Source organism: Corvus cornix, chromosome Z (assembly GCF_000738735.6).
Source record: "Corvus cornix cornix isolate S_Up_H32 chromosome Z, ASM73873v5, whole genome shotgun sequence".
NCBI classification, from domain to species: domain Eukaryota; kingdom Metazoa; phylum Chordata; class Aves; order Passeriformes; family Corvidae; genus Corvus; species Corvus cornix.
In genome coordinates, this window is record NC_046357.1 from 49,951,365 (window position 1) to 49,969,442 (window position 18,078).

General features: G+C 44.0%; 1 protein-coding gene across 6 annotated transcripts in view; it reads left to right on the forward strand.

Moving 5' to 3' along the window:
* SEMA6A (semaphorin 6A) overlaps positions 1-15,376 on the forward strand; it is a 129,238-nt gene extending 113,862 nt beyond the window's left edge. For 5 of the 6 annotated variants that reach the window (XM_039566540.1, XM_039566541.1, XM_039566542.1 and 2 more), the window contains one exon: positions 1,025-5,128. In XM_039566540.1, coding sequence (XP_039422474.1) covers positions 1,025-2,214 — 1,190 coding nt within the window. In that variant the 3' untranslated portion in view covers positions 2,215-5,128. Of the gene's footprint in view, positions 1-1,024; positions 5,129-15,203 lie in introns of those variants that run through there. The other variant, XM_039566543.1, reaches the window with a different exon arrangement.
* The last annotated feature ends 2,702 nt before the right edge of the window (positions 15,377-18,078 follow it).

The following is an 18,078-nucleotide window of genomic DNA, read 5'->3' on the forward strand; positions in this document are numbered from 1 at the left end:
AAAAAAAACATACTACAGGCTTTTTGCTTGTGTTTCATTAGTGCTGCTGGCCTGGTGCCTATAACAGAAAAAAACTGACTTTCTTCAGAAATTCAGAGTATTCATTAATGCTGCATTAGGGACTTCAGATGGAGGAGGTGCACTCTGCCAAAGACACTTCCTCAGACAGTGGTGCTTGGATGGCCAAGTGGGATTTGACAGTGACCTCTGACCACAGCACAGAACCATAGGATAAGGCACTCAGTCAGGTGTTTTAGAAAAGAAAGCATAGGCTTCAGCACAGAGGTCAACCTATTCATGTGTTCAGAAAAGAGAGAGCTTTTAAAATTAAAATAGCAAGGACAGTCATCTAGCAGGCTCAATAAATTTCAACACTCTGCTCTTTCATAGTTACTCAAGCATCCTTCTGAAGCTCAGGCATGTGACACTGACTTATAAAACACATGACAGAGAAAACAGAATGAAGAGAGAGAAAGAAGCCTTAAACAATGTGGAATACACTTCTCTGGTATTCGCTGAGGTTCTATCTCCTCTCCTCCCTTTAAAGGCTTTTCAATGAGAATTACTTACCATAAATAAGATGATTACTTACAAAAATAAGATGGTATTAGCCTAGGTGAGATCAGAAAGAGGAAGGTCAGCAATGAGCAATATGTCAGAGGAGGAGAGCTAATAGCTCTGATCTGCTGAAGTCAGTGTGAATTGCCCAGGGCCAGGATTTCAAACCAATTGTATTTGTCCTGCAAGTGAATTCCCTTTCCCTTCCTGAACTTTGTAGTCTTCAGCTCCAGATCTGAAAGCTGTACTGAAAGCTGAAGGCTGCACATGGAAGATGTAGCTGGCAGGTACAGTATGTCTCCAAATTTTATCAGCAAGCTGATAAACAAAATCACCCTGCAAAACACAAACCAACCTCCCAGGGGCATGCCTTTGAATAAAGTAGTTAATGATAAGTAGCCTCCCCCACCTCCCCGCTCCTCATTCGTCCTTAGTTTGTTTAACCACTGTATGCTGTCTATTGCAGGAGTGATTCGCGAGAGTTACCTGAAAGGTCATGATCAGCTGGTGCCAGTCACCCTGTTGGCCATTGCTGTTATTCTTGCTTTTGTCATGGGGGCCGTCTTTTCGGGAATCATAGTGTACTGCATCTGCGACCACCGCCGCAGAGACATGGCTGCTGTGCAGAGGAAGGAGAAGGAGCTGACCCACTCCCGCCGTGGCTCCATGAGCAGTGTTTCCAAGCTCAGTGGCCTCTTTGGGGATGCTCAGTCCAAGGAGCCAAAGCCTGAAGCTATCCTCACACCTCTGATGCACAATGGCAAGCTGACTACCCCAGGCAGCACTGCCAAGATGCTAATCAAAGCTGACCAGCACCATCTGGACCTGGCTGCCCTGCCAACCCCTGAGTCCACCCCAACCCTGCAACAGAAGAGAAAGCCCAGCCGAGGCAGTAGGGAATGGGAGAGAAACCAGAACCTCATCAATGCCTGCACAAAAGATATCCCCTCAATGGCATCACCAGTGATCCCAACTGACCTACCGCTCAGGGCTTCTCCCAGCCACATCCCCAGTGTTGTGGTCCTGCCCATAGCCCAGCAAGGTTACCAGCATGAGTATGTTGACCAGCCAAAAATGAGCGATGGGGCTCAGATGTCTGTGGAGGACCAGAATGCCACCCTTGAGTACAAAACTATCAAGGACCACCTCAGCAGCAAAAGCCCCAGCCACGGAGTTAACCTGGTGGAAAATCTTGACAGCATGCCACCGAAAGTCCCCCAGCGGGAGGCATCCCTGGGGCCCCCGGGTGCCTCGCTGTCACAGAGCGGCCTGAGCAAGCGGCTGGAGATGCACTCTTCTGCTTACAACGTGGACTACAAGAGAAGCTACCCCACAAACTCCCTCACGAGAAGTCATCAGGCATCAACCCTCAAAAGAAACAACACTAACTCCTCCAACTCGTCCCACCTCTCCCGCAATCAGAGCTTCAGCCGGGGTGACAACCCACCGCCGGCCCCGCAGCGAGTGGACTCCATACAGGTCCACGCTGCTCAGGCACAGGCTGTGACTGTATCCCGGCAGCCAAGTCTCACTGCCTACAACTCACTGACGAGGTCAGGCTTGAAACGCACGCCCTCGCTAAAGCCAGACGTACCTCCCAAACCTTCCTTTGCTCCGCTTTCCACATCCATGAAGCCCAACGATGCATGTACATAATCAGAGGGGGGAGGGGGAGCGGGAGGAGGATGGCAATTACACAGAAGTTGCCCTTGGAAGCCAGTGTTCTGCAACTGTTATCACTCGCTCCTCTGAGAAGATAGTTGTTGCAAGCTGAAGATGTGTTGGATTTCTGCTCTCTGGGAAAAGTGGAATATTTTTTTAAACCCGAGCCATATGACCCATGGTTGAAGGTTTGTAATTGCAGGATTCACCCCTACAACCTGCCAGTTCTTTGCTCAAAAGACTAATCCTCCATCACAAACATTGAGCCAAAAGCACACAGGTGAAAATGACTGTGACATTTCACCCCCTGCCCCCAACTGCACAGTGCATTCCTGAACTGGGAAAGAGTGCTCTGAAAAGCAAAACAAATGTAAAAAACACACAAACGTAAAAAAAGAAAAAAAAATTTTAAAAAAAGAAGGAAGAAAAAAAAAGAAAAAAAACCAATTGATAAAGCTAACTCTGACTTAACAATGGCAGAAGTTTACTACTAGCAGGTACTGTGAAATGATGCCCTTCAGTGTTACAGCCATTTGGTCACAGCAGTTAAATGCCAGGTTGGGCAAACTACAACATAGGTTTCTGCTACCCTTCTCTTTTAATGAATAACATGTGACTGTTAACATGAGTAACTCCTCTTATTTATTGTTCAACTTTTGTTTTTCCTAAGGAACTGACCTGCATTATCATCCCATGAGCAGCTTTTCAGAGAAGTACCTTGAAAGTTATACCTATTTAACGTGAAACCCATTAACTGGAGTAATTAGAACTCTTTTATTTTTCCAAGAAATTCACTGAGTTAGATTAGTTGGAGCTGGATTTCTGAACTTTGTGCCTGGACTGCCTGGTTAGCTGAAAAAAAAAGGGGATATCTATTTAAGTCTCTCAGCTAATTAGCTGGCTGGGCCTCTGACCTAAGACAGCAACAAATACCGCGAGTTCATAACTTCTAAAGCAACTGCAAGCGAAACTTAAAAGCTGCACATCTGTGCACCATTGCTATCAACATGGCTTTGTCAGTAGCTAATACTTTCTGTGAAGGCACCAGCTTGTGATGTGCCATCTCATTTCACCTTGCATGTGAGACGGCAAACAAAATCCTCAAACAGTGTGAACTAGCTAATATGCCGGCTGTTACCATGCATAAATTATGGTCTTATCACACGGGTTTTTCGTGGGAATATATCTGTGAATAGCCTGTTTTCTTCCACATGTAAATTTGTGCCTTACACCCTCAGTTGTGTATATTTGTGAGCTGTAGTATGTAAAACCTTTTTCTTTTTCCCCTTTGAGTAATGCAAATATTTATTGATCCTTCCTCCTCCAAGCCCCTTCAAAAACTGGAGTAAAGACATTGAAAGAAGAATGTGGTGGTTATTGTCGTAACCCCACATCCCTAAAGAAATTAGGCTAGCACCATACCCTCCAATTTGACTTTCTAGCTGTGCCAAGTCCTCTCTCTAAACCATCCACAGGCAGTGATGCTCCCAAGGCACCATGCTGGGGGTTCTGCCTTCCCCCACCTCCCGCTCCCCCTTTACAGCATGTCAGCGTGGAGATCATTCTCACTGGCAGCAGGAAAATGACTAACACCCTTGTCCATGGAGCTGGTATGTCCCCTGGCAGGGGACAGCACTGGTGAGAGGGGCCAAGCCCTGCAGAAAGCCCAGCCGCACATCCTGCAGCATGCAGGGCACATGGAGCTAGGACAGGCAGGCAGGCTCCTGCTGTAGCTACCTGCTGCTCCAGAAGGATGCTGCATATACTTCTTTGGGGAAAAACGTGGGGTTTTTTTCTTTTGTTTCTTTGGTGTGACTGTGCATGTAGCTAGCGTGGGAGTGTGCGCACGCACAGGTTTGTGCGTGTGTGTGTGCGCAGGCGTGTAAGTTCCTTTCCAGTCTTTCAGTTTATGCAAAAACGTAGCTGTGTTTTTAATCTGTTACAATAACTGTGTCAACATACTGTAGAAAAATGATGGGGATCGCTTCTAAGCTTTTTATATATATATATATATATATATCTACTGAACAGTATGTTTGAGTAAGGTGGTTGTTTCTGTTTCAATTTGTTTTTTAAAATTTTATACTTCCATTTGTTTTTCAGGGTTTTGGTTCTGTTTCTGAATGATTGAAAAGACAGACTTTAAGTCCACTAGCTTATAGATGGTATATATAAAGTCTGGATGGTCTACACCAAAGTGTGTAACAAGGGTGCTTGCATGTTCTTTCATTTCATCATGGCTTCTTTTATGAAACAGTTTTGTTCACCCGTAGTGAACTATGCAGACTGGAGTAGATAGATCTGTATCCAAAGCAATGTTGTTGTTTTAATAAAAACAAACTGAAAACCCTTTGAAAACAGTAGGTAGCAAGGTTTTTTTTTTTAAAAAGAACCAACTAACAATGTTTTTACCAAGCTCCAAGCCCCTGAAGCAGGGTTCCCTTGATATTATCCCTCAAAGCGTTCTCCCAAAATATAGAGATGGATAATCATGGCAACAGCTTGTGCAGCGACCTGCCTTCACAACATACAGCGCAGTTACTGGGTTGACCTCGAAATGTTCATTTTGTATTCGGTGGGTCTTTTGTTTTCATCCTTTCCCAACCCCAGTTCCCTTCCACCCTCTGTTTTGAGGGGTTCATGAACCTATGTGTGCCTTTGCTTTCCACCCTTGCTATACACTGGTAGATGCAACAAATTCAGACTCTCATTTGTTGTAAAGTTGTAAAGTATTGTGATGTCACCAGTTTCCCTTCATTTCCACATCCCCCTAACATATGATTCACAACTTAATGTCGGTTGTAAAAGAAAAAAAAAAAAAGGCAGGAAAGAAAAAGAAAAAGGAGGAGAGATGGGAAATAAAAGCTCTTGATTACATATGGTAATAAAACCAGACTGTTCTACCTTGTTTCCTGGTTCTGTTGTTTCTATGATGATTTATCCTTTTCCTTTAAAAAATACAAATAAATGCAATGTTCATCATTTAGATCAGGTTACAGTGAGGAAGAAATTTGTTACTTTCTGCCTGTTACAGAAGATGGACTTTAGATGCTGGTAATTAATTAAAAATTAAATCACACACTTGCTCTCCCTCTATTCATATTTTGCATTTTCTTTTATAAGCTTGTTCGTCATCAAATATTTATGACAGACTTAATAGTTAAAAAGAGGAAGGCTGGGATTTAAGAACACGTGGTCCACCAAAGTAGACCATCATACAGATGTTACTTCATCTCCAGACTTTACATATTAATAACAGAGTACCCTGTATTTTCCTTCAGCAGGCATAAATCTGTTGTGCTTCACAGGCCTGATTTAGAGGATGTTTTCTGAGACTTATTCTGCAAGAAAATAGTAATAAACACATAATAACAAAAGAGTGTAAAATCTACCTAGTCCTGAGATTCATTAAAACATATGTGATTCTACACCCTGATTTTGTGTAATGGGATCACTTATGCACAGCCACTAACTATGGTACAAATAAACATTGGTTATGTCCATTACTAGGTTTAGTGGACTTGTTTTGTGAGAGGAGTAGGCATTGTAACCGTGTGACCCCATAGAAACAAGGGATCTAATCCAGTAATTTACCCTTGCTCAGATCATATATGGGCTTTTCTGCCCTGCCAGTACACCCTGTTCAGGACCTATTGCCTTCCTGATATGTGCCATGTATGTGGCATGCAAATGCAGAGCATTGCAGACATCATTTTTCAGTGCCTTGCCCACATACTTGCCTGTTTTTTTCCCCATGCAGGATCCCTTCAAGCTGGGCACACTGGCCTCCAGATGTGTGGTGTGCACGCAGGGAGGATGTCTACCAGGACTGGGGCGTGCTGCGAGTAATGCTGAGGGACTCTCTAGCCTGGGGACGGAGGACATTGCACATGTCACACAGTGCTCCTCTCTGCTGCGTTTGACCTGCACGCTCCCAGAGCTGCAGCAAATGGGAAAGCAAAAGCTCTCCAGGTGCTTAGGGACCTGTATAATTTTCAGTCCTGCAGCCAATCCTTTGTGAAATTCCTTTGTCTATAGTTGTCTAAAATGCTTCGTATCAGCAGCACCTACAGAAGCTATTCAAAGATTAATATACCTCTATTTTAAAATTAATATAAACGTTCCCCTATAAACAATGATAAGCCTGGAGAAAAGGGCCCAAGAATGCCCAGCAGTGGTGCTGGATGTCTCGTTTTGCACAGCTCCTCCATCTCTTGCCAGTGAAAGGAAAGTCCATGTAAAACACAGGCATAAAGGAGGGACAGCAAGAAGGTGCCCTGATGCACCAGCTATTCGGGGTCTGTAACTGCTCTGCTCATGTCCAAAACCTTCTGCCAAAGGGAGATTTGAACTTAGCCCCTTAAAGCACTATTCCCTTGCAACACTTCCCCAAAGGTGTACTCCCAGATGGAATGCACAGATCCTCTGACAGAGACCTGTCTTGCCGTCTGCTGGGCAGGAGGGATTAGGAGAGGAACTGAAGGAAACATGTTGCCCTGGTGCAGTCTTGGCCAGCCAAGCAGAGCGCAGGCACCCAGAGCAGCACCCTGCCAAGGAATGGTCCCTCCACTGAGAACCCACAGCTCCCCACCCAGAAGAAGCAGTGCCACTGTGGTGGCTTTTGGCAGGGGAGGAGACCACTGAGCTACTCACTCTCTGTTTGAATCATGAGATCGGTCCCCTACAGGGGCTTCTGGTGCCACAGTGCAGAAGCTCCCTGGGGCTGAACAGGACAAACAGGAAAGCCAAGAGAAAGCAAGGATGCTTTGAGCACTTCACTCAAGTTAGTGTCATCTTACTCATCTTATTAATGGTACTCACATTGACCTCATTTAGCATGTCATCGAGGATGCATGGAAGTTCCTTTCCTATCAGCATTAATTTGCATACGTATTTTTACACAGAATGGAACCCAGCTGAATAACTCAAAACAATGGGTCTCTGTAAATAAATCCTGGTCCACTGCCCAGTTCTTCCCCTCTCCCTCCAACAGACATACATTTTCAAACTCCACAAGTGTGATTTCAAAGATAAGTGCAAGTCCTGCCCCACTGCAGCTCTACATCAGGAAATATTTTGCACCTGAAAGCTCCTCATGTGAAAAAAATTAGGCGATTGGGAAAAGCATGCTCAGTTCAGTGCACTTTTGCTGCTAGCAGGATGGCAATACACGTGGCTGGTTTGCATGGAAAGGGTTGCCAGAATAAAGTGCCATAACAGTAATGCATCAGCATTAACCACAACACATGGTCCAGATGATGGCCAGAGTAGTTTTGGGGATGCAATTCCAGATCATTCTTCTGCCACAGAACTAGCAGGATGTTCTCTCGCGGGATTAGGCACGGATTTTTGCTCCCTAAAGCCTGTTTCTAAAGCTTGTTTAAAGCAATGTGGAGGAGCTCAAGTGGTAGTCTTATCCACCCTGCTGCACTGAGGCAAGATCAAGCAAACCTAACTCATTCTTGATGACCAATTGTCTAACCCTTTCCTTGTAAACGTTTACTCTGAGCAGTGAAAGTCACCCAAGGGATCAACATCAAGCATTTCAGAGTGTCTAACGAAAATAATAAGCTAAGAAAGTCAGTTAGACTATCTTAGTTACGGCCAGTTTTCTATTTATCCAATTAAAGTTAATTTCCCAGAAGTATGGCACCTGCTCCAATGAACAAGTGTTAGAAAGACGCATTGTGTGTGTAATATTCATATGCTTCCTGCTGATGCATGTGTCTGCTAATGAGTCTCTAAGTAGTCTTTTTTATTACTTTTTTCCCTTTCTTATAAAAAGTGAAGACACTTTTCAGAATAAGTACTAAGTCCATCTTCACATGCCTTGTGCAGAACAATGATGTGTTAGACATCTTTGTATGAATAGAAACAGGTAAATAGTCATCTATCCCCTGAATGTAATTTAAACAGTGTAAGTCAGTAGGGAAAGGCTATAATTGGAGTCAGTGAGGTGAAAATTGCTAGGTGGCAGTACCATCTGCATCTTGTTTTAATTAGCCAAGTTTATTGTCAGAATATAAAACTTTCTGCTATTCAAGTCCCTGGCTTATTTCAGCCATCAGTCCAAAGTGATTGCCACATGTCTGGGTAAGCGCAATTACTGATCAGCAAAGGAGAATTATCCTCCCCACTGATCTGGCTAACAGTTACCTTGTCTAGGAGTAGGGACAAAAATATGACTAACCAAGATCATTGTCACATCTGCTTAGTGTTTCATGACAAACTCTATTAAGGCTAACAGAACCACTGTTAATTCAATTATATCAGTGTTTTCTTTGGCTGGCCATGATGCTTTGGAAGACCAGCAACTGTATACAGAGCGTGGCAGGCAGTCCACTGCAAGGAATAATAGCATCATAAATAATATATTAAGACGAAGACAAATCTAGCATGCTGCAGTCAGAGCACATCAGCCTTACAGATGAATCCTGCAATATCATAAGGAGGTGGCGGAGGAAAAAAGTAGCTATGACAGGAAATTATAGCAACTGTAAATGACAGGGACTACAGGAGGGAGCAAAACTCATTAGGTCAGCTCTTTAAACAAAGTGCTGGGGAAGCACAGGACAGCCTGCTGGCAGCCATGGTGGCCCTGGGAGTCCTCACATTTATCCTCCTTAAGATGAAATAGCAGACATTGTGTGCTGGATTTAAAGAGAGATGATAAATAACAGACAATAACTGGCAAAGACCTCAGTGGAAACCCATCTCTTTCTCTGGCCTGCAAGCCCTGCCCTAGTATTCAGGGTTTTCACCCTCTCTGCAGAGTGGGACTGGGATGGTTGCACCCTCCAGAGCAAGCAGGCTGCCCCTCCTACACAGCAAATCCCCCACCAGCACCAGCTGAGAACCTGCCCTGTTTGGGGGAAGCCCAGCCTGAGTGACAGGCACAGGTAGTTCAGGCAGATAAGCCCTTTGTTCCAAATCCTTTGCTGGATTTGGACTAGCAGGTGGCACACATCAGCACGTAGGCACCGCCACACAATGGCCCACACCGGGGAGTGAGAGCTGTGATTGCGGAAATCCTGTTCAAGCCTCTTCTGTGTTCAAAGGAACAGAAACCAAAATGTACTTTTGCTTCAGCGAACATGTCAGTAAAAAGGTGCTGATAAGAGCTTCCTAAAGCAATTTCTGCCTTTTGGCGAGGGGGTGGGGGGGGGTGGTGTTCTTTGTGTTTTTTTAAATATATACACAGCCTTGCTGCTAGAGAAAGACATTCCATGTCAGAAAAAAGGAAAAAGACAACTAGAATATTTTGTTTCTCTGACTTTTGGAAATTATGACATAATCTTATCAATTCTCAGCAAATACAATTTAAAGTGTTCAGACTGCTGATAGAAATATTGCTTCTTATGGTGCAGCAAACTGCAGATTGAGCTTTTATTAAATGCTGCATAAATTGTCTGTGAAGCAACCTTTTACGAGATATGGTGGTTCAAACAATTTTACAAAGAGCAGGAGACAAAGAGTTCCTTTTACACTAAAATGGTTTCCTAGGTAACACTGCAAAATGTAACATGATATCTCTTTGTGGAAGTTCAAGGACTTGTGTGCGCTAGTGTGTGTTTCTCCTGACCCTCTTTTTTTTCTCTTTTCTTGGTGTGGTGTATGGTATTGCTGGCCAATTTTACCTTTTGATGGTTTCACAGGAACAGAACAGGCCCATACCACAGCAACCCACAGTCTGAAGGACATTTTCCTCTTTGATAATCAAATCTCTTCTCTAAACAGAAAAGAAAAATGTTGATAGAAACCAAGTCCTTTCATCTGTAGCACTGTGGTTTCACAATAAAGAAAAAACAATGACTGAAAATGCTGAGAGCCAAATTTCAGGTTTCAGATAGTCCTCATGCCTGATCCAGTGCAGTTTCTCATCTGTGTGGAGCCTATACCACACAACAAAAATTTATGGGATTAAAGCAGATATCCACAGACTGCAAAGCTTTTCAAAGCTATTCAGACATCTGGACATGTGTCTGATCTTCCTTAATTAAAGGCTAATAATCCACCCATCTGAGACAAGCACTTCCCTATGTGTAAGCAGTGTGTCCCCAGAAATGCAAAGTTCCTAACTGGGGCAACTCAGCTGTTTATCCAAACAAGAGGTAGCTGAATTTACCTGGCTGCATTCCCTTTCATCATCTCTCCTACTGTCATAGATACTAATAGTGACATACCATTACATGCACTTCCTGTACATGGCAAAGACTGCAGAAATGTTGATGTATAAAACCCTTTCCCCAGCCACAGCTGTTCTCAACACCCCACTATGCTGAAGTCCTTAGCTAGACAATACATGACCCTGTGCAGTGCTCCTGCTGTGTCTGTCATCCTTCCAGCTGTGACCCATGCAATTCTGCCCAGCACTATGTCCAGTTACAAAAGCATACTGGCCTGAGAGCAGAAGCACTACAACACTGAATGCAAGGCAGCAGAGCCAGACAGACAGGACCAAAGCCCCAGCATGGCTTGAAGCAAAGGCACACCCCATTTCTTGCAGGGTATTTTACAAGCAGTTGCTTTGCAACAGACCATTGGCTGGGGATATGATTTAGATGCTAGGGCTCCATTTGCCTAGTTTGGAGAAAGGGCAAACAGGTATTTCAGAAACAGTTGCACTTAATTTAAGCAGTGTCATTCATAGATGACAGTCTCCATCAACCTCAGCCAACAAACCTCCCCGAGTTAACCAGACTGAATCTTTGGAAAGCACACACCCAGTGCACTGATCCTTTACTGCTGCCTCCCCACTCCAGCTGCTCAGTTTTACTACCTTGTTGCAGAGGATGGTCCTTTGTTCCTCAAGCAAAGTCTGGGACAGTGGCAAGCTGGAGTGCGCATGGTGATGTATTTGTCTCTGGTCCTGCGAAATCCTGGAGAATTTCTGTGCTGCAGCTAACTGACAAATGGGGGAAAACTCACAGAACAGTCCTGAGAGTTTAACTCATCTTTATTAGCACAGAATAGTCGAAGCAGCAGGTGAGCAAAGAGCTGAAATTTACTGTTGGTGCAGAAATGTGAACTTTGGTGAACTCCTGAATTTGTCAGGTAGTGGAGAGAGCAGCATTTGGATCCAGATGTGCTCTCTGGAAGAGTTGGAGTGCATTCCTGCTGGCAACACAGATGCTGGCCCGGAAACAGTTGACTTGAAGCACAATTCCATCCAGTGAGCTCCCTGTTTTAAAACTGGAACAGAATGACAGCTTTTCTGGGCAGGGCCACAAGGCCCCTCCTGAAGAAACCACATTGCTAACCACATTAAGAATGGTACTGAGCTTCTTCTAAACTAACCCAGGCCAGACAGCAGTTGATACTCCATGAGAACAACTGCCCACCAAGCCAGTAAATCTAAAGGAGCTACCTGACAGAGCTGAACAGGCATAAGGCCATGCCATGCCTGTGAAGGTAAATTGCAGACTCAGGGCCTGCTTCCACTCTCCTTGTTCATGTCCCACTAAATGGACGTATCGGTTACTCTGTGTCGCATCCAGTAGCTGTACCCATGGTGTGTTGGAAACACCAAGGACAAAGGAATAGGGCTTGGCTGCTGCAGCCTGTAGCACTGTTTTGTTCATCCTCTGCTGTACTGGCTCTGTTGTACTAATAGGATTAAAATGCATTTAACTGAGATTTCATGTTTGAGATCAGCAGGTAATTAAGCCCACATTGATGCACCACAGTTATATAAACACTTTCTGAATAGAAATGCATCCCGCTTCCTTACTGTCATAAACACTTTATTCAGAGTGCCCAGTTACCGAAGATTTAAATAATTCACATCTACATTCAAAGAGCTCTCCTTTAGTGTAACTTGTGTGCTTAAGTATCTCCTAACTCTAGTACACCTGCATTTAGAGTTTAAAAACGCTATGCAGATAAACACACTTATTTCTATAAGCCATACCAAATATTAGTCAGTGAAGGGAAACCTGACTTTCAAGAAGGGGCTTTCTGAAATGGAGGAGTCTGGAGCTGAACAGGCTGCAGTTCTGGTTCTGTCTCCCAGTGTAACCAGCTCAATACAGATTGTTTAGACAGTCCCATCTCACCCATAAATATAGCTGATACAAGATCTCACTTGATAAACAGAATATGAATGCATTAATTAGGCTGACTGACAGAAAACTAAGTAGTCTCCAGAGTATTTGCTTTTAAATGAGCATGCCATTTTGTATAACAAATGCAACTCAGTAGCAGTTTTTTTGTTCATCCTAATTTTTTAATGAAAGTACGAAAAACAAGTCTACCTGAAGATTGAACTACTAGCTGCTCTAATGATGGAGAGGACTTTATTTATAGTTAGAGTTGGTGTAAAAGCAATAAAAACTAATTTTTCATATTTGGATTCTGTGACTATGTCATATAAGAGAAAGGACAAACTCTCCCCTGACCTAGGTAAAGACGTATGTGGCCTTTCCCCGTTGCTTTAACGATGGAAATGAAAAGCTGCCCCACTAGCTCAGATCATCCAGGCAGTGCTTTAGATAGATTTGGCATGTCTGTGGGACCTTCACCTCATGAGAAGGGGAACACCTGAGTGCCACTGCCATTCCTGTGGCTGGCACTGCAAAACACAGGTGCTGTGGAAGCTGCAGGAAGGGGTATGGCTTACAAGGATCAGCCAGTGGCAAGGATGCTCCCAGTCCTTTGTGGTGGTTACACAAAAGTAGTCTTTGCTCCCTTCTAGCCTGGAAGTCTGTCTGCATCCACAGATCATTCAACCTGATCTGGAGAACACAGGGAACCTTCAGGTATTTCAAAATGGGCTTAATTCAGGCTGTTTCCTTTTAAATCCTTTTTTTCTCTCTCCTTTCCCTCTTATATTGCTACGTGCCCTACTGGGACTACTTTGATGCAGGAGAGTAGGCTGGATGACCCATTTTACAAGCAGGCAAAGTAAGGACTGAAGCCATTTTGTCCCAGGCTACCTGCAAACCAACAGCAGGGACAGGGGCAGTCACAAGGTCCCAGGTCACTGTCACATACATTCTCCTCTGAATTGCCCGGCATAACTGGCAGGTTTGAGGAAAGGCACAACTCCAGAAGCCTGGAGAGTCTGGTGGCAGAAACAGAAAATAAAAGGAAAGGGAGTTGAATGGAAAAGAATTCTCTTTTGTGAAGAAATTCCAAACAAGGCAGGCACATGGGTATTCCTCTTTCAAGCAAAAAAACCCAGGAACAAAACTGAACCTTCCCACAGCATGGAAGAAGAATAAGAGGAGAAGCTGCTGGTGTGAGAGCAGGAAGGAAAGCAGCCTGCTGCCCTAGGGGGTGAGGGCCACGGACCATCTGTTCCAAGGAGGGGTCCACAGAGCCCCCCACTGCCTTCTCTGGTGAGGTGTGTTTCCACCTGCAGCTACAGCTCCACACAGCTCCTGCCCTGCCCTTGGCACTGCCTGGGTGCTCACAGCACATCCTGCTGCCAAGGCACAGGAAGGAAAACGGGATGCCTCCAGCACCAAGGAACTTCTGCTTTCAATTCACTTTCCTACAGTGAATTGATCATAAAACTCCAACTTTACTGATTGATTGATTGATTGACAGACATATATCTGAAAATATATGCAATAATATAGATATAAATACTCATGTAGTTTACATTGATATTAAAGATATTAAAGATATATTTACATTATATTAATGATATATTAAGCTTCTCTTAAATATATTTTATGTCTATTAAAAAGAATACTCATCTTGAGATTATGTGACAAATTAACTGCCAATATTCAGCTCTTGGTACAGCAACATGTAACCTGTTCACAGCAGTGGGGGTTTGCAAAGCTGCCCCAGTATACTGCATCCTGGCTGTGGTGGATGCAAGCAGGGAAGCACTGCTGCTGGGGTGAGGCACAGCAAGCTGCCCAGTAGTCTCAGAGACCTCACCTCTCCCACAGAAATGAAGTATGAAGGGCAGAGTCACAGGAGGAAGAAATGTCAGGGGCTGGGGGACTTGCAGCAGCAGCCTTCTTCAATGAGTAGGGTAGGAGTAGATGGTGTTAGAAAATCTGCTACCTTCCCACAAAAAATAAATAACCCAATGAGACAAAATTTAAGTAATTTAAGATAGAGGGTATGATTTCACTCATGCTGCTAATTAAAGGTAACCTCACTTAAAGGAAAAATAACTGTGTAATATTTAGAGCAATAAAAATGATGAGTGATTTGTTTCCAAATTGTGCCAAAGACAAACAATCCACAGAGCCAGAAAAGTTTTTCCCCTACTCCTCTGGGGAATGAGGACTGCAGGCAACCAGCTGCCTCCTGCCCAGGGGGCTGATGCTGGCCAGAAGCAATTAAACACTTGATTGTAATTGGGCCTAGGTGAAGATACCTCTCTAATCAGTCATCAGCTGTACTGCGGCTGTCAAACCAGCTTGATGTTCTTCACTTAGCCTTTCTCTCCATTTATTTGTGGAGGGTTTGTGTGTGTTTATTTTTATTTTAAGTGAAAGCTAGTGCCAGCTACTACCTACAGCTTTTTCAGCTGCTGTCCCTTTCCTAGGGCTGTTCTGTGCTCCTGGCTAAAGAATGGAGGGAAGGTCCTGCAGAACAGGACCCAGAAGTCGACAGCATGACCGGCATGATGCACATGGCAATGCCTTTCTTTTCCTGCTCTCTTTTCCTGTCATATGTGCCCCTCAGCACTGGCACAGGGGAGGAGGGTGCTTGCCATCCCTGAACAGCAGGTCTGCCAAGGAGACCTGGAAGATCTTCAATCCCAACAACTTGGAGTTGAACCATATCCTTTTCCTCCTTCCTCTCATCTCAGGATGTTTTCAGTCCCTCCTGTGGCCATGGCTGTGCCAGAGAGGAAGCACTGGAGAGCTGAAACACCCCCCCAACACAGGTCAGCCAAACTCTTCTGAGCAGCAGCATGGACTGGCTGAGATAAACCCAGGTTCCCAGACCACATAATGAAGTCATCATTTTTAACATATATTTGTGCATGTTACAGAAACCAGATGTTTTCACAGGCCTCACAGGACAGCTGAGGATGGAAGGCACCTGTAAATGCCATCCCGACCAATTCCCCTGCTCAAGCAATGTCAACTAGAGCTGGCTGCCCAGGACTATGTCCACTTGCATTTCAAGCATTTCCATGGATGGAAACACCACAGCCTGTTTCAGCAACCTATTCCAGCATTAGATTGCCTCCACGGTAAAAAATAGTTTCTTATGTTTAAGCTGAATTTCCTGTATTTCAGTGTGTGTCCACTGGTGCTTGTCCTGTCACTGCACACCACTGAAAAGAGCCTGGCTCTCTAACATCAGGTATTTGTATATTTTTATGGGGGTTTTTTAATACCCTATGTGTTTACATTAAAAATGAAAGCAGATTTCTATAACTGAAGCAAGAATTGAGCCAAATAAAACATAAAGAAAGAGAGGCAAAGTGCCAGGAAAGCAAAAGTGGAATGCAAAGCTATTACAGCTAGTGAGGGGTCAGTAGCTCTGACTGAGGAAGACGTGACCAGTCCGGAGAGATGGTCCCAAAAGGAATCGCCTTCCTGAGGCCTGGTGTCTTCCGTCAGCTGCTAGCGAGGAGGGCCCATGCAGAAGCTGTCAGCTCTTTAGTGATTATCAGCTTGTGATTTCAGCTCAGCTCTGCAGGGCAGCCTCCAGGCCAGACCAGGCAGAGACGAGAGGCCCGTGTAGCTGTTCCGCACGAGACAGCTTTATTGGCCCGACAAAGGGGAGGCCAGGGACGGACTCTCTCTGTCTCGTAGGGGCAGAGGGCTAGCTTTATAGGGATACAGGGGGTGGGTGTCAGAGGGTAAGGGCCAATGGGTTACAAAGGATCTGCATAGGGTCTCCCAGAGGATTCTGGGTCTGTCTTCTTCTCACCCGTAACTGAAAATTAACTGCCTTCCCAGGGGCGCTCCTGCTGGGAGATTGCTCCGTCTCCTTATCTCAGCAGACATCCCTCCAGGGCAGTGGCTGGGCATAGCCTACACAAAGCTACATGGTGAAATACATAAAAGGTTGTCTGTCTGCATATAAGACCATCAAGAGTTGTTGTCAGATGCCACCAAACTTATTCAGATCACGTGTGTGTTTTAGTCAGTGTGAAAAGGATTTTCACTGGCGTAACATCACCTTAATCCCCCACTACATTCAAAAACTTTGCACTGCTGCAAAGTACATCTGAAACTTTAAAATGAGAATGTGTTTGAGGCTTTCAGATGGGGCAGAGAGGAGCTGCTTCACCATGGCTGCACAGCCCCCTGGTCGTGGCACTTCCACAGCAGCATCAGTTCAAAACACTCACCTGGCTCAGGCCACTGTGTTCCTGCTGGACAAAGCCTGGTGATGCATAAACAGCAGCAAACAGCCTCTTGCAGCAGAAAACACTGGACAGCCCAAAGCAGGAGTACACATTTACCCACATCCTACCCCGTCCATTAATGCAGGTAATGTTACTGCAATTAAAACCCATGCATTTTCCAAGAAACCACAGTTAACCCGACTGTTTAGAATAGCATATCAGAATAATATCTCAGATGCCACTATGTGGTAGGTGCTGGTGAATAACAATGTTTTTAATGGTAAGTACTTCATGTAACATTCTATTTTGAAGGGCTATGTACATTAAAGAATTTTCCTTCTGAATAGTTCCATTTAATTTCTTAGCTTTCATTTAATTCAATGTGAAGTACTAGCATGCACAAGCCAGAGTCAGGTGCTTTTATTACCCTCTGGGTAAAAAATTACAGTAAAATAGTCACAAAATCTCACTGAAGGCCATTTGGAAATTTTTGGACTTTTTTTGAACCCACCTTCATAGATACATCCACCACACTGCCACTTGATGAACTTCTGGTGTATTTACCATCAGCTAAAGGACATTTCTATAGGGTACAGCAGCACCAAGTGAGACCAGTCCTGCTGGGTAGCAGACACTGCTGGATAGTACCATGCTCTGAGTCTCAGACTTCTCCTCTCTGTGTTTCTTTATGCCTCATTAAAGCCTAACTGTCACAAGTTGAAAGGGCTTTTGGAAATTTTAGCTGCAAAAGCTCATACACCTACTAAGCTAATCTAATATGTCCATGTATACTTTGGATGATGGAGAGGAATAATGTAATCATAAAACAAAATGAAACTCCAGAGGAGACTCAGGTTATGGTGCCTCTGATTTTTGTGGTCATCCATTACTTGTTTTGCCTTTGGGGAAAAAAGGCTTTACAAACAATTTCTTATTTATTGGTAACATATAAAAGAAAAATATTTCCAGGTGAGCCTAATCACGGAGGCTTCAGTTTTCTGCTTTATTGAGAGGTAAAACCCCTTCAGCTGACAGGGTACTGAGCAGGAGGACAAATGTAGGCCTTACAAGCACTGTGGGTAATAAATGCCAGTAAAGAAGGTATTTTTTTATTATTATTCTGCTTAAAGCTTTGTATTTCCTCCAAAAGTTTACAAGGAAGATGGAAACTAAGTTTTCTACTTTCATGTCCCACTTTCTTACAGACTCCCTGTTTTTTGGTTATACATAAAACAGTTCATTCTTCTAGAAATGCAATTTCTGCCTCTTTATGAACATGCAAAATGGCTTTATTATAATAAGACATTATTCTGTTTGTATCATTTATTGACATCTCTGAAGTCTTTTAAGAACCATGGATGAAAGGTGCTATGCAAGTGCCAAGTACATCATAAATTATTAAATATTTCTTCAAAATCTGCTTGCTCAGTCTTCATTTCATCTGCTGATGCCAGATTTCAGAACGAGATATACAAAAGGCCTTTATGAAACTTCCCCCTCCTCAGCATTGTGCCTGTGCTGTGCAGGATCAGGCAGAATCAGAATATATGCTGTTTTCTGCAGTAATTTGCACACTTCCCTGT